This window comes from Melospiza georgiana, chromosome 2, assembly GCF_028018845.1.
Source record: "Melospiza georgiana isolate bMelGeo1 chromosome 2, bMelGeo1.pri, whole genome shotgun sequence".
Taxonomy (NCBI): Eukaryota; Metazoa; Chordata; class Aves; order Passeriformes; family Passerellidae; genus Melospiza; species Melospiza georgiana.
In genome coordinates this window covers 111,266,368-111,279,947 of record NC_080431.1, presented here as the reverse complement: position 1 = coordinate 111,279,947, position 13,580 = coordinate 111,266,368, and the positions used below count along the sequence as shown (strand labels likewise).

At 34.7% G+C, this 13,580-nt stretch overlaps 1 protein-coding gene across 1 annotated transcript in view; it reads left to right on the top strand.

Moving 5' to 3' along the window:
• CFAP47 (cilia and flagella associated protein 47) overlaps nucleotides 1–13,580 on the top strand; it is a 259,943-nt gene that overhangs the window by 90,553 nt on the left and 155,810 nt on the right. Inside the window, exons 41-44 of the mRNA XM_058045574.1 lie at nucleotides 1,445–1,512; nucleotides 2,609–2,754; nucleotides 7,569–7,671; nucleotides 8,591–8,817. Coding sequence (XP_057901557.1) covers nucleotides 1,445–1,512; nucleotides 2,609–2,754; nucleotides 7,569–7,671; nucleotides 8,591–8,817 — 544 coding nt within the window. The remainder of the gene's footprint in view (nucleotides 1–1,444; nucleotides 1,513–2,608; nucleotides 2,755–7,568; nucleotides 7,672–8,590; nucleotides 8,818–13,580) is intronic.

Below are 13,580 nucleotides of genomic sequence, written 5' to 3'. Positions count from 1 at the left end.
ATTGAAAGAGGATGTATTGAACCAGACTTTGAACATAACCAAGCTTCTTATACCTTCTGAGCTTTATTCCTTTCAGTTTTATTATTGAGCAAGATGCTATTTCTTTTTGTTATGGAAGAATGAGACACAATGTTCATGTCTTCCACAACACAGGTTTGTTTTCTTTTCCCATCACTTACCTGCAAGTGCTTTGTTCACTGAAGTAAGAAAAAAATTGATACTGAGAGAAGTTCAATACCGTGTTAAATCAGTCTAATGAGTTTCTCAGTTCTTCAGATTTGAAAATAGGACTTATTCAATGTATAATTCTCACCTGTGAAAAATGTATTTTGTTTACTATTATTATTTTTTCATACAGCTGTTGAGCTATTTGTTACTTTTACAGTGATTCTTCTGCTGTAGTCTCTGTTTTTGCAAGCATGACTTGGCATTCTCGTTCAAAGATAAAGCATTGAGAGAAATGATGTTTTATATAAAATTAGTATTTTTTAATGTGAGATACTTTTTTGTGAAGTACAATATAAATCGTTTGTTGTATGCATATACTCAGAGATCATTTTCCTTTCTGTAAAATGGTTTTAAGCATAGATATTAAAACAAATCTCCAGGGTAACATATTCTGAGAGATTTGCACATCCATTTGTTTAAGGTTGTGATTTTTTCTTAGCCCAGCAAGATTAACTATTTATTTTAGGAGAGACCCGACATCAAACATTGTATGTGATAGTGGTTTGCTGTATGCTGGTTCATCAAATTTTACTGCTGGGGGGAATAACTTTTGTGTGTGGATAATTTAAAATCAGAGTTTTGAGCTGAAACTCAGTATTTTTTGAAACATTACAGTATTGTTTTCAGCATCTTTGAGCTCTGTGCATGTCATAAATTAAGCAAAATTCTCCTTCCATAAATGTAGCTGCACAATCTTAACCCCTGTCAACAATGGTGGGAGTTACTTGTGAAGAAGAATAGAAAGCTACATAGAGTCACATTAAGAAAATATGATGGTCAGGAGCACAGTTTGCTCCTGTGGTGGAAGTTCAAAGGAGATTTTGTTTGAAACTGTTTTTTTGAGTATATTTGTTTTTTTCAAATACACTTGAAAAGCAATATTGTAATGAGCAGAGTTCAGGTGATTAGGTTAAGATTTGTCCCTTTCACCTTTCTTAGACAAAGCCTTGATTACATTAGGTTTCTTTTGAACAATTAATGCAATGTTATTTAATATAGATCATTCCTGTAGCCACCTCAAGTGGATAGGGTGATTTTTAGTATTATTTGTTGGAAAATGGTTCCAAAATGTAATGGTCTATTTTGATGAGGTTTTTTTGTGTTGATAACATTTGCTTTTCTGGTGTTTATTCATAAAAAGGGGAACTAAGCTACCTATTGATAATAAACATGTCCAGCTTTAGAATATTGATTTACTTTTTTTTTTTTCTTTTAGTTTTGAAAGTAGCATATTAAATTCAAAAAACAGTGTACTGTCTGAAGATTCAAAGAAAGAGACTTTCTGTAAGTACCTATGCAATACCTCATGCCTTACTGCAGTAAAAATGAGATTATCTACTGAAGCAAGATTTTGACATCTAAGTATGTTCAATAAATATTATATATGGATATGCTCTGTAAATATTATTTTTAGTTTTTCTAAAATGTTGGCTCAAATTGCTCATCACAGTCAAAAATTCATCCTGAAGAAGAGAAGGTTCCAGGGTGATCTTATTGTGGCTTTCCAGTACCAGGAGGAGTTACAAGAGAGCTGCAGAGGGACTTTTTACAAGGGAATGTAGGGACAGAACAAGAAGTGATGACTTTGAACTGAAGGAAGGCAGGTTTAGATTAGATATGAGGAAGAAATTCTTCCTTTGAGGGTGGTGAGGCCCTGGGGCAGGTTACTCAGAGAAGCTGTGGGTGTCCCATCCCTGTTCTATCTATTTGGTCAGAGTTTGGCATAACTTTCCTCTGTCATCTCACTCATTGCTGTTTTCACTTTCACATATATTCTCAGGTCTGCTGTCCTGCCTAGAAGGCCAGCCAGGAAAGCTTGAGGGTCAGTGTCAAATTGTGTTTAGCAGATGAAAAACACACAGTGAGACAGTCAGAGCCTGCCAGACTCAACCCTAAGATTCTTTCCCAGCCTAATGCTTTTGTGAAAAGCAGTGAAAGAAAGCCAGTGTTGCCAGTATTTAGGTTTTGCCTGTTCTAGAAGATGTCAGACATAGTTGCTGCTCCGAGAGTGAGATTCTTTGTTCAAATAGTAGTAAATTATACTTTTCCTTCTGATGAGAGTAGACTTTTCTTAGAGGCTGTACCTCCTTAAGGAATTTTTAATGGTGAGAACTGACTATTTTCCCATGTTTTGTTTCAGTGCACAGAATAAGAACACAGGTAATTAGCAAAATGTATTTAAATAATACAGAATGCAATATTGCAGCACATCTACACAAGTGTAACTGTAATTACTGTTTATTGATTACAGGTGTGCCTTAAATACTGATTGCTACAGGAGGCTTTATACAGTATATATCTTTTTTTAAACTCATGCAGCTAGTTTATTTTACAGCCTGTGCTGTTGTATCTAAACATCCACTTAAACTCATTTTAACAGCTGATCAATCTAGCCTCCTGCATGAGTTCTTCAGTCCAATGGAAAACCTGTTCTTGAGAGGGAAAGATTCTGCATCCTTAGATATTCACTTCCTTCCCTTTAATCAGGAGAAGCGTTACTGCACTCTCATTCTGATTAATGAAAAGGTAAGAATAAAGTGTGTGTTCTGTGTTTATCATGTCAGGTAAGAATCAGGGCTTTGGCCAATTGTGCATGAATAGGGAAAATGAGAGCAGTGCTGTGAAAAGGGACTTGGGGGTCCTGATCAAGGGCAACTATTTAGTGTCCTTTTACACATAATTAGAATTATATGAAATGCTGCAAGCAACTTTTCACTTTAAAACCACTAAGTAATAAAAAGTAATACTGCAGGGAATGTTATTTTGGTGGCTTTTCTAGGTATCTGAGCTTCAGAAAAGAAAAGAAAAGAAATTTAAATAATTTGTCTTGACGTGGGTGCAAGAACAATGCACAGGCAGGGAATGGATAAAGACTTTACTGTTCTGTACTTCTCCATGTATTCATCCCTGTATTTAGGGTATGCTGTCAAAGTAGAATAATAATTTTCCTTGCTGCCTCTTTTTAAATTTTCCTCTCAATCAGAGTTCCATTCAGAAAAGACTGTACATGAATACTGTCTCCAACAACCTTTCAGTCTCTCTTGACTCATGTAGCCTGGGTTTTGCCCTATATACTTAATTGAAATTCAGTCAAATCACCAAATCTGATTTTGATCATATTTCAGAACCTCAAACCTTGCAATCCAGCTTCTGGATGTTCCTGTAATCCTTTATCTCAGCAGTCACAATCTCATTTCTGTGTCTCTAGTCCATCTTTTCACCTCTTTAACCTGTCTGCTGTGTTTTGTCTCTGGCTGTCAATGTTTTTCACAACCCTGTTGTTTCTATAATCTTCTTTTATGTGTGGCTGATCTCAAGGTTTGGATTCTGCTTCTTACTTTCCTGACAATGCCTCTGTGGTTCAGCTTCCCCTCTGTCCAATTATGAGCCTCTGCCTTTCTCTCTGCCACGTTTTGATGATTTGTAACAATGCATCTGAAACCAAATTACTTTTCCTCCTGCACATTTTCAGCTTCCATAGTTTTACCTTCTATAGAACATAGAACTTCTGCTAGTGTCTAATGTTTGTGTCTTTGATGGGATTTTTTATTACTTAAGCATGACGTTGGCTATGCCACATGGCCAGCTTGATTTTTTTATCTTGTTCATAAAGGAAAATAAGACTGATACAATGATGCCCAATTCTGTCTTTCTGACTCTGTCCAGTATGTGAAAATACTGGTTATTTTAAAAGAAAACAAACTATATGACTGGATGTCTTAAAGAGTGTACAGTTCTCTTGATTTTCTTGAAAAGTAGCTGAGATAGAAGATGGATTTCTGTTGAATTCACATTGAAATAGTGAGCTCACACCTTACTGACAGCAGGGAATCACCCACAAAGAGTCCCCATGTCAGAGGCTAGCAATCTTTGTGGATGGTTCAGTGGAAAATCAATCCAGTGCTCAGCATCATTCAATGAAAGAAATTATTAGGGAAGAAACAGCTGTACATTCATAGAGGAATTTAAGGTCCATCAGTTTAATTCAATGAAATATCTGGATGCAGTCTCTAGACAAGGAAAAACCTGGCCTACAGCTCTCTGGGAGTAAATCTGAGAAGTATTTCCTTTTACCTGTTATTCTTTAATACCCTTTAAATCTCAGACAATTTATCTGTTTGTTGTATCTTTATTAGAAGCAGAAGTTAACACCCTGGCTGAGAAGAGTAGGCTCATGGTACATGAGGAACAGAGCCTGAAAGCTGAATAATAAAGTGAAGAGAAGGGAAATTGAGACATGTTAAGGAAAGAGTGTTAATCTAAGAGATGTGGGAAGAGCTATAGGATGGTCATATTTCAGGTGGAAAGGGAAAAGTTCATTTCTGACAGCCCCAGTGCTGCCTCCAGTGGTGATGTAGAAGTAAATTAGACACCCTTTGTTTTTAACAAAGGTTTAGGTGACCTTTTCACAGCAGGAAGCATTAATGCCTCAGACAAGCTGCTGTTAAGTCCTGTATGGTAACTTTTCCTGGATCACCTGGTCCTTCAAGCTTAGCTGAGTAGGTGTGGTGCATTTAAAGGCTCCTCAAAATGCAAATTTTTTGATATGCAGAACTTCAGGTTAGAAAATTAGCTCCATCTACTTAATTGCATAATTTGTGAGGAATTGTATTAAATCTCCTATGGAAAGATGAAACTTCAAGATAGATAAAATTATTTTAGAGCTGCATAGAAATGGCACAGGAAGAATTTGGCTTTCTTAAATATTTTGTATATGGCTATAATATTTCAGTCATGCCATTATCTAACTGACAAAGTGCAGCCAGGATGTTGTATGATGATCAAATGACTTTACACAATGAAGAGTCTTGTATCATTCAAATATGGACCTGTGCTATATATAAAATCTAATAAATAATTTAATTTAAAATTGCTGTGATTTTTTTCTGCCTACCTTTCCTACCCTTTTTGGCAAATAGACCAAAACAGGTATCAGAGTAGATCTGCTCCTTCATTACAATCAATGAAGGATTGAGATTTAAATCACTATACTTGAATCTGATTGAGAATTCACTGCAGCAGCTATATATCTGTAATAACAGCAAGAGGATACACTGATTCAAGGCTTCTGGCCTCAAGGATGTTCCTTATGTTGAATTAATATATTTATGTTAACTTTCCTAAGGTTTGAAATGGCAGCACAAGCCATTTAGCACATTTCTCAAGACTTTGTTTCAGTATTTCATTGTTCTTTAAGAAAAATTGAAACAGAAACTTTTCTGTTTTTTAGCACAGATCTTTTCATAGTTGATATTGAATATTGTTAAACATAACCCTATTGATTTTTAAAAAATATGTCTTTGTTTCCAGGACGTAATTTAAATGTGAACAATGTGGAATTTTTGATGAAAATAATGTATTAAATCATAGTTTAAGAGTGTCAGTCCAGATCTTTACAGCTAAGTGTCTAGTATAGAAGTAAATTGTTTATTGAAAGAACACTTTGCTATCTGTTGCTCTTACTGGCTTGCAAAGGCAACTACAAACTCCTTGTAGCCCTACATTCTTTTATAACATCAGATAGCAATGGGATTGGATAGAAAGTTCAACAGCTCTTTTATTAGCTGTTTTCATCAACAGTAAACCCTGCACAATGCTGATGCTGGCCTGTTTGCAGCTGATGGAAAATGGAAATAGAAATCATTAATACCATGGGCATAAAAGCTAAACTCTCCAAGTTCAGTGAAATCCCCATTCTGTTCCAAAGCATCAGGAAAAAAACAACTCAGTGGAAAGAAAACAGGATTTGCATTCTGTGGAGATCAAAACCCCAGAATTCTTCAAAGCAAAGAGGAAATTGGGGAATTTTTTTCCTTCCTATAAGCATATTGATTTCAGCAAGGACAGGAAAAGCAGCTGATAGCAGGATGGCATCCCAGCAACCAGCACCTTCCTAAAATCAGTTGTGTGTGCTGTGAGCTTGTTAAGGGCCCTTATGGAGCCGAATCACTGTGTCAAACAGGAATAACTCCTGTTTAAATTGGTTCCCAGGAGTGGCTGTTTGTGTGTGAGAGTCCAATTTTGCAGGAGGTTTTTTTAATCCTTCTCAAGGAAGATTTGTGTGAGCTCTTGAATCAAGAAGGGGAGAAAATACCATCAAAGTTGAATAGCTTTCCTTCTGCTGGGTCAGAAATTTAATTGCAGTGTTTTCAGCCTTAACATAAATATCTGATGAAACTACAAATGAAGGCAAAGGAAAAAGTAAGGTTTTTTATGCTATTGAGCATTATTAAAAGGAAAACATTGTGTTGGTTGGCAAATGCGCTAAATTATAGAAACTAAATTATTTCCTTCATATCTGGAATGAAGAATAAAAGACAGAATATGTGTTTTTAGGGCAGAGTTTTACAGAATATGGTTTATGGAAATAAAGAGAGAGTGAATGTGAAAACTGTATCAGGTGTTGCAGAGACATTTAATTCTTTATCTTGCAATCAGGAGAAGCTAAAACTGTCTGAAAAAAATTGTGGTAAACACAAAGAAATTATCAAAGCAATATATGCAGTATATATGTTAAATCTCCTGCCTAGTTCAGATAGATGTAGGGTACCTAGCTTAGATATCTTTTTAGTTTGGGCATTCTGATTGTGGACTTAAATGTGGAGTACTTTCAGTGAGTTTTCTTTTCTTCAAAAATACTTTCCTGTTTTCAATTTGTGCCTTATTTTTTCATTCCATCTATAACTCAAACTGTTATTTCTTGGCTAGTTATCCTTTCCTGTATGAAAAATGAATGTATTTATTTGTTCTAGGTCATATTTATATTTACTTTCAAGCTTCTGTAGATTTTCCATTTTTAATGAAATAATTAAGATTTACTAACTTAATTTTTTAAAGGAGAATTTGCACATGATGTTAACCTGCCTTGACTTTTTTTATTTTGCTTTCTAGAGAAATGTTTCTGGCACAAAACTGTTGTAAACATTTTTATTAAAAAAAATTCCAAATGGTGAAGAACAATGAAGGTTGCTCATGAACATGTTTAATTATATGTAACTGTACTAGATAGTTAGAATTCAATTTTTTCCTGTATTTATGGGTAAGGGTACCCTTATTTAGTTAAATTATATGATGAGTTAGAAAGGATTCTGCTTTTTGAAATTTTTTGACTTTTCAGATTTAATATTATCAATTAAAGTCACTTTATTATCACAGCATGGCTTGAAATAATAATTTTTTATATTTAGGCGTAGTTTAAAAAAACAGTTCTCCTGAGTTTGTAAATTGTTGCTCAGGTCAGACCTTAGATGTTACTAGGATATCTTTGCTGTTGGTTGTAATACTTTGCCTTCTGTTCTGCATGAGTTGCACTCTGAAGGATGTGTGTCCTTGTGTTTCAGATTGGAGAATTTGTGTACCTGATTGAGGGATCAGGGGATTTACCCCTAACTTCAGAATTGCCTACCTTGGATAGTCCAAATGTTTTGCATGCTACCTCAGAAGGTACAGTGAATAGAAGGGAGAAGAGTAAAATACAGCAAATAATTTTTAAAAAATATTCTTTTGTTTCTATGGATTTTTCTTAAATTATTAAATACATGTGGTAAAAAAAAGAAGTTGTTTATACTGAAGTGTAAAAAATGCATTATAATGAATTTATGCGACATTTCTTCTAATGTTTTCCAGTCCATTCTCTTCAGAACATCAGCTGGTTGTTGGTGATCTTTAGCTTGTATTGCTTTTAACATAGTCTACATAAATACTTTTTCATAATTTTTCTTATTTTCTTCTTCTAAATATAGGTTGCTAGCCATATGAAGCAGGACAAGTCATCTTTATCTAGAATTTTTCTAGCTTTAGAACATGAGTTTTGTGTGCAGTGATGTGATATTCCAATGCTTTTGTCTTTAAATAGTGAGGGATAAACTCCTGTCAGACTTGTTTCAGAAACAGTGTAGGACTTGACACTTGAAATAATTGACAACTGCTACTTGAAATAATTTCTGGAGGTTTCTTTTAGAGGAGATGAAAGATCATCTAGAGGGGTGAAAACATGGCTGTGTTGTGTAGGTAGCAGAAAGACTTTGGGTAAACTTTTAATACTGTCATAATGCTAATAACACTAAAGTCTGGGATTTTTTTGTTAGCTAAGTTATTAGCTATTTCTTGTCCCTATTAGCTAAATTTTGGGTTGCATTTCAGTCTGCTAATTTTTACTTCCCTCTTATGTTGAAAAATAAAGTATTACAGGCTATAAATGGCATGTACTAGTTAATAGCATGGAACTAAACTTTGAAGGAATTTTGTATTCTTATTTTCTTTAGAGATTAGAAATTTTAAATACTCTCTGCAGTTCCACCAGCTGATAAACGTGGTGTGTGGTTTTGTTTTGCTCTTTCATTTCTCTGGGTTTTTTTAACAGATGAATGCACAGCGCATCCAGTTTTATATTTGAAATGTGTACTCGGTCAGACTCTGGAGGAGAATCTGAAGATCCCAGTGATCAATGAGCCAAGGGAGAGGGCCCTGGCTCTGGCTGCCCAGCAGCAGATGTCAGCTGAGGAGTATGAGAGGAGATTGATGACGGGGACTCTGCAGAGCAGCAGCGTTCGAGTCGCAACAGCGTTGTTGGGGCTGTCTGGAGTAGAGGTGAGAAACACAATCATCTGGTGCTGCAATTAAATTTAGTTGTCCTTGATTTGTGGGACTGAATTGTTTTCATGTTTCAGGTGTGAAGTTATATTTTTTTCACGTATCTGTAATCTGACAGTTACTGATCCCAATTCCCCCTCAGACACTGCAATATTTTACATGTTCATTCTGAAGCCACTTTGTCACCCCATTGCTATTATGGTGTCCATCCTTTAAAAAAAACTTGACTGCAGTTGAGAAAAGTACTAACAATTTACTTTTGAAAAATACCTGTTGATTAAAAAAACTTTCATATTCCATGTAAAATGTATCTGTATTAGTAAATTTCATTATGCACATTTTTGTAAGAAATGGATTTTTTTTTCCCAAACCAATAAACCTTGAGAATAAATTAAGGAGACTTCTTTTTGTCTTGCAATCAATGAAAAATAGTTCTGAAAAGCCACAAGTTTTTCTAATAAGATGTAGCTCCCCTCATATAGATCGTTCCAACCTATACATAGTTTCCTAAAATTTCAACATCTAGAAAAAAAAGTTTCTCCCAAGGTAGTCCATTAAACAACCAGTTATTACTTGTGAATAAATTTATAATAATGATATTGCCAAATAAACAAGGCTTTTCCTCATGAAGAATTCTAGTATAGCCTTCTGAGGATGACAGGCTCCCTCTGGGTTTTAATTTCCCTTGTGCCCTGATGGTGCCTGGCCTCAGACCAATTGCTGGGCAGCAATGTTATTCCAGCTTTCCAGTTAGACAGTTCCTCAAGTACGAGGAAAAGAATTTTCCCTTGTGATTTGGTGTTTCCAAATTTATGCCTTTTGTTTGAAAAGTAATAGAAAGCAAACAAAATGAGGGAAAATTACATTGTAACTTTCATCTGTTGTGTGTTTGGAGTAGGACAACAATTGTAATCGTGTCATCTAGAGTCAAGTAGTCTCCTTTGGGATTATGGCTAATCCACTGTTCTGGTAACATTTTATTGAGTTTTCATAATTCAAGTCCCTTAATATCACAGTAACTTAGCAAATATTTGATGAAAAGTCAAACTGCTCTGAAGTTGTGGATGGGATCAAGACTGAACATGATAGGAACACTCCTTGCACCACTGGATGTGCTAAAATGCAATAGGAGTTCTAAAACCACGTGTATTGTGGAAAACTGGAGGATAATTAGCTTAATTACCTTGTAAAACACATAATGGTGGATACTAGCATTGAATGAATTATCATGTGAGAAATGAAACTAATGTGCAGAAAAAAGTATTTTTTTCATGTACAGAAAGTCTTATACTTGCTTATGAAAAATACAGGGGAGAAGTTCTACTACTGGCATAGAAAAGAGTTTATACATTAAAAAAATCTCAATATCCACTATGCAGACTAAAATATGAAACATTCTTAAAAACTTTTTGTAATAAATTCTTGCCAACTATCTGTTTAAAGGTGATAACATAGAAATCCTGATTGCATTAACTGGAGAAAACTTTTTTGAGGGGGGTTGGTGTTCTGCAGTGAATATTGGAGTTGAAGTATAGTTTTCAGTGGTCTAAATTCTTCCCTTTCCCCACCAAAAAAAAACCCAAAAAGGCAAAAAAGAAAAAAAGCCAATCTACAGCACCCACAGTTCAATGAATTATTTAGGTTCACAAAAACCTTTGGGGCAGAAGTTGTAGGTAAGAGATAAATCCAGAATGTTTTCAAATCTGTTGTTTTCTTTTGGATTTTTGTTCCACCTTTCTACTTGCTTCCTACAGGTAGAATCATGTTAGACAACAGATGGACAGAAGGGAAAATACCCTACCATTAGTACTACTTGCTCCATTTTTTACTTGTCAAGTTGAAGAATAAATAAATAAATAATTGCATGATTTCCAGTCTGTGTGAACTGTAAATTTTAGTCATGTTTACTTAAGTCACATAGAAAACAGTAGTAAAGATGGGCTGTGTTTTTGGAGTCAAACTGGATATTCATGATCAGTAACTACAGGTATAATTTTTTATTTGACCCATCTATACACAGCAAAAGTCCTAGCTACTTCTTTACTATGTTTTTACTCGTTCTTTTTGTTGCCATAAGGAACAAAGGTCTATTTTGATTGTTTGAATTATTAGAATTAGTAACAAATAATGATTTTTAAATCTTTTTCCCATAAAATTATGTTACTTTCTTACCTCCTGAGTGTTTCTTTAATTCCTCCTAAAACAATTTTGGGTAGTAGTAAAGATAGTATAGGATAATATGGGAGTTCTCAGACACTGTTAAGATTGGATTTGGCATTATAGTGAATAATTAACAAAGGCTTTTTTGCGAATAATTAGTAATGATGAATAAGAGGAAGCTGAAAGGGGAATGTTTAGGTGAACATAGATAACAAGGGAAGGAAGAGGATATTGGAAAAAAGATAAGAGACTATGGGAGAAGAACATGTTTAGACTGAAGTTGCTAAATGGACTAAATAGAGGAAAGTGAATTAAAAAGAAGTAACAATATGAGAATTCATTTACTTGAGAGTGTGAGGGAGAGGATGCTGCAGTCAGTGAAGTGAGACAAAATAACTTGTCTAATTTTAGACCCAATTGCTATATACAGGAATTTTTCTTCATCGATGCCAATAATCTCCTTGTATAACCAGACATTATGATAGGAAAAGTCCTGTTGCACAAGAATCACAGAACTAAAGCTTTAAGTTTCTGCTGTGTCCACATGTGCCCTCATTGTTAAACTATAAAAAGTATTTACTTATGCCCTGTTTTACTTCCTTTTGAACATGTCCTATCTGAGTGTGGACACCACATTTGCCATAGTCCAGATGTTAGGATATTGTGCATTTCCTTTTTATCCTGCTGTCCATGGGACTGAGCAACATGGACTGTTTTTACCTTGGTACACATGGAGTGTTTTTATCTTAGTGGTGTCAGTGAGTTTGAGTTTTGATCAAGGAAAAATGAATGGAGACCTTGTGCACTTGGGGCTGTGGCTGCTGCTATTCAGCTGATGTTGCAAAGTCTCATCTCCACCTGTCCAGCCTGGATATTCACAGTTTGTGCTTTTCATAGGCACCCAGGGATCAAGAAGGATTTTTTGTGTTCTGTGTGATTATGGAAATTTGTAAGCTCAGTGTAAAGAATCTGCTTCTTTTAAAAACTGGTGTGGGTTTTTTTTGAAGGAAGAATCATGGTGTCCTTAAGCAGAGAAGGCATTGGAAATGAAAAAATTGCATTAGATACATTTGAGTGGGGATGAACTTTTCAGAATAGGACCTGTGGTCAGATTTCAATTTGCTGAATTTACAAGTGAGACCAATGTCTTCTATATTACATCATTTATCTTTTGATATGGGATTAAGGGAGGTGGCAAACACGATTGATCACAGGGGTTCTGAGAGACCAAGATAATAAATTTCTTTATTCATGAGAAACAGTTTTAGAAGTTAATCTCTGGAAGGAAGAAATGGTGCTAAATTAGGAATTGAAGAACAGTAATATGCAAGAAAGGAGAGAAGTGCCTCAGAACCCTGTAACAGAATCTGCCACCCTTCACACATAGAAAGTGCAGGTGGCACATCCGAGAAAATACCTTGGAAAATAAAAAAAGTTCTTGAAACTTTCAAGATCAAGTTTAATTCTGATGCTTTATATACCCTCCATTCATTTTTCAAAAAATTATTCTAAGTAAATAAATAATCCAGGGAATTGAATGCAAATACTATTAGCTGGTAATAAGACTTCCACACTTGGAATATCATGAACTATCAGGTTGATGAAGTAAAAGTTCTTAGAATCTGTCTTTTTTTGCAGTAGAGACGCCTTAGATCTGCACTGATCATGAGAGTTAAAAAAATATTAAATTCTATTTAACTCTCACAGCCCGCAAAGATGTTAAAAATTGGAGCAGTTGCAACATTCATCTGAATTGTGTTGATTTTCTCTTGGAAATGTTAGCCTGTGAGGCAGTAAAGTTTAGTCTTGTGTATGGTTGCAGAATTTTCTTTTTCCACTAGGACTCTGATTAAAAATGTTTTCATCCTTGTTTACAAGGTGCCAGGAAATATTTGAAATGTTCATAGATTATGTAATACTGACCAACTGGGTTTTTTCCTAACCTATACTTAAAAATGAGATAACATGAATCAGTATCTTAAAAAAAGTCTTTCAGCAAGTTTTTAAATAATAGGACATTTCTTCAAGGTAATTATAATTCAAATGTGTTCAGTGCTCCAGGAAAGGTCATCTTACAATTATATTGTCAATTAAAATTTAACAAAACTGTGTAATCATGATGGATTTTTATTTCAGTGTTGGAAAATAATCTAGTTATGAAAATCATTTGTAGGTATAAATTTATATTTGATTATGCAGAAGATCAAGTCAAATTTAAACTGGTAAATGTATGTAATTCTTTTGGTTAGGAACCTACCATTACAAGTTAGAATGATTTTTTTTCCCACTGCAAAGTGTTCTGGCATTTCACTCCTATCAGAGAGAAGTGGAACTTGCAATTAATATGGCAATTGAATTATTTGTACTTATTGATTTTTTAATTAATTTTGTGTGCGTTTGAGAGGGAGTAATGTCAGAGTCCAGTCCTGTATGATAGAAATGAGTGAATAGTGAGCTCAGATTCTCAACTCACATAACAATTTTTCCTGTTCCTTCTGTAAATTATATTTGCACAAGGTTGTGCAAATACAGTAGTACAAAAACTATCCTAAGAATTTGGTTTGATGTGAAATTTTTAGTCGAATACATCTGTCCAGTTT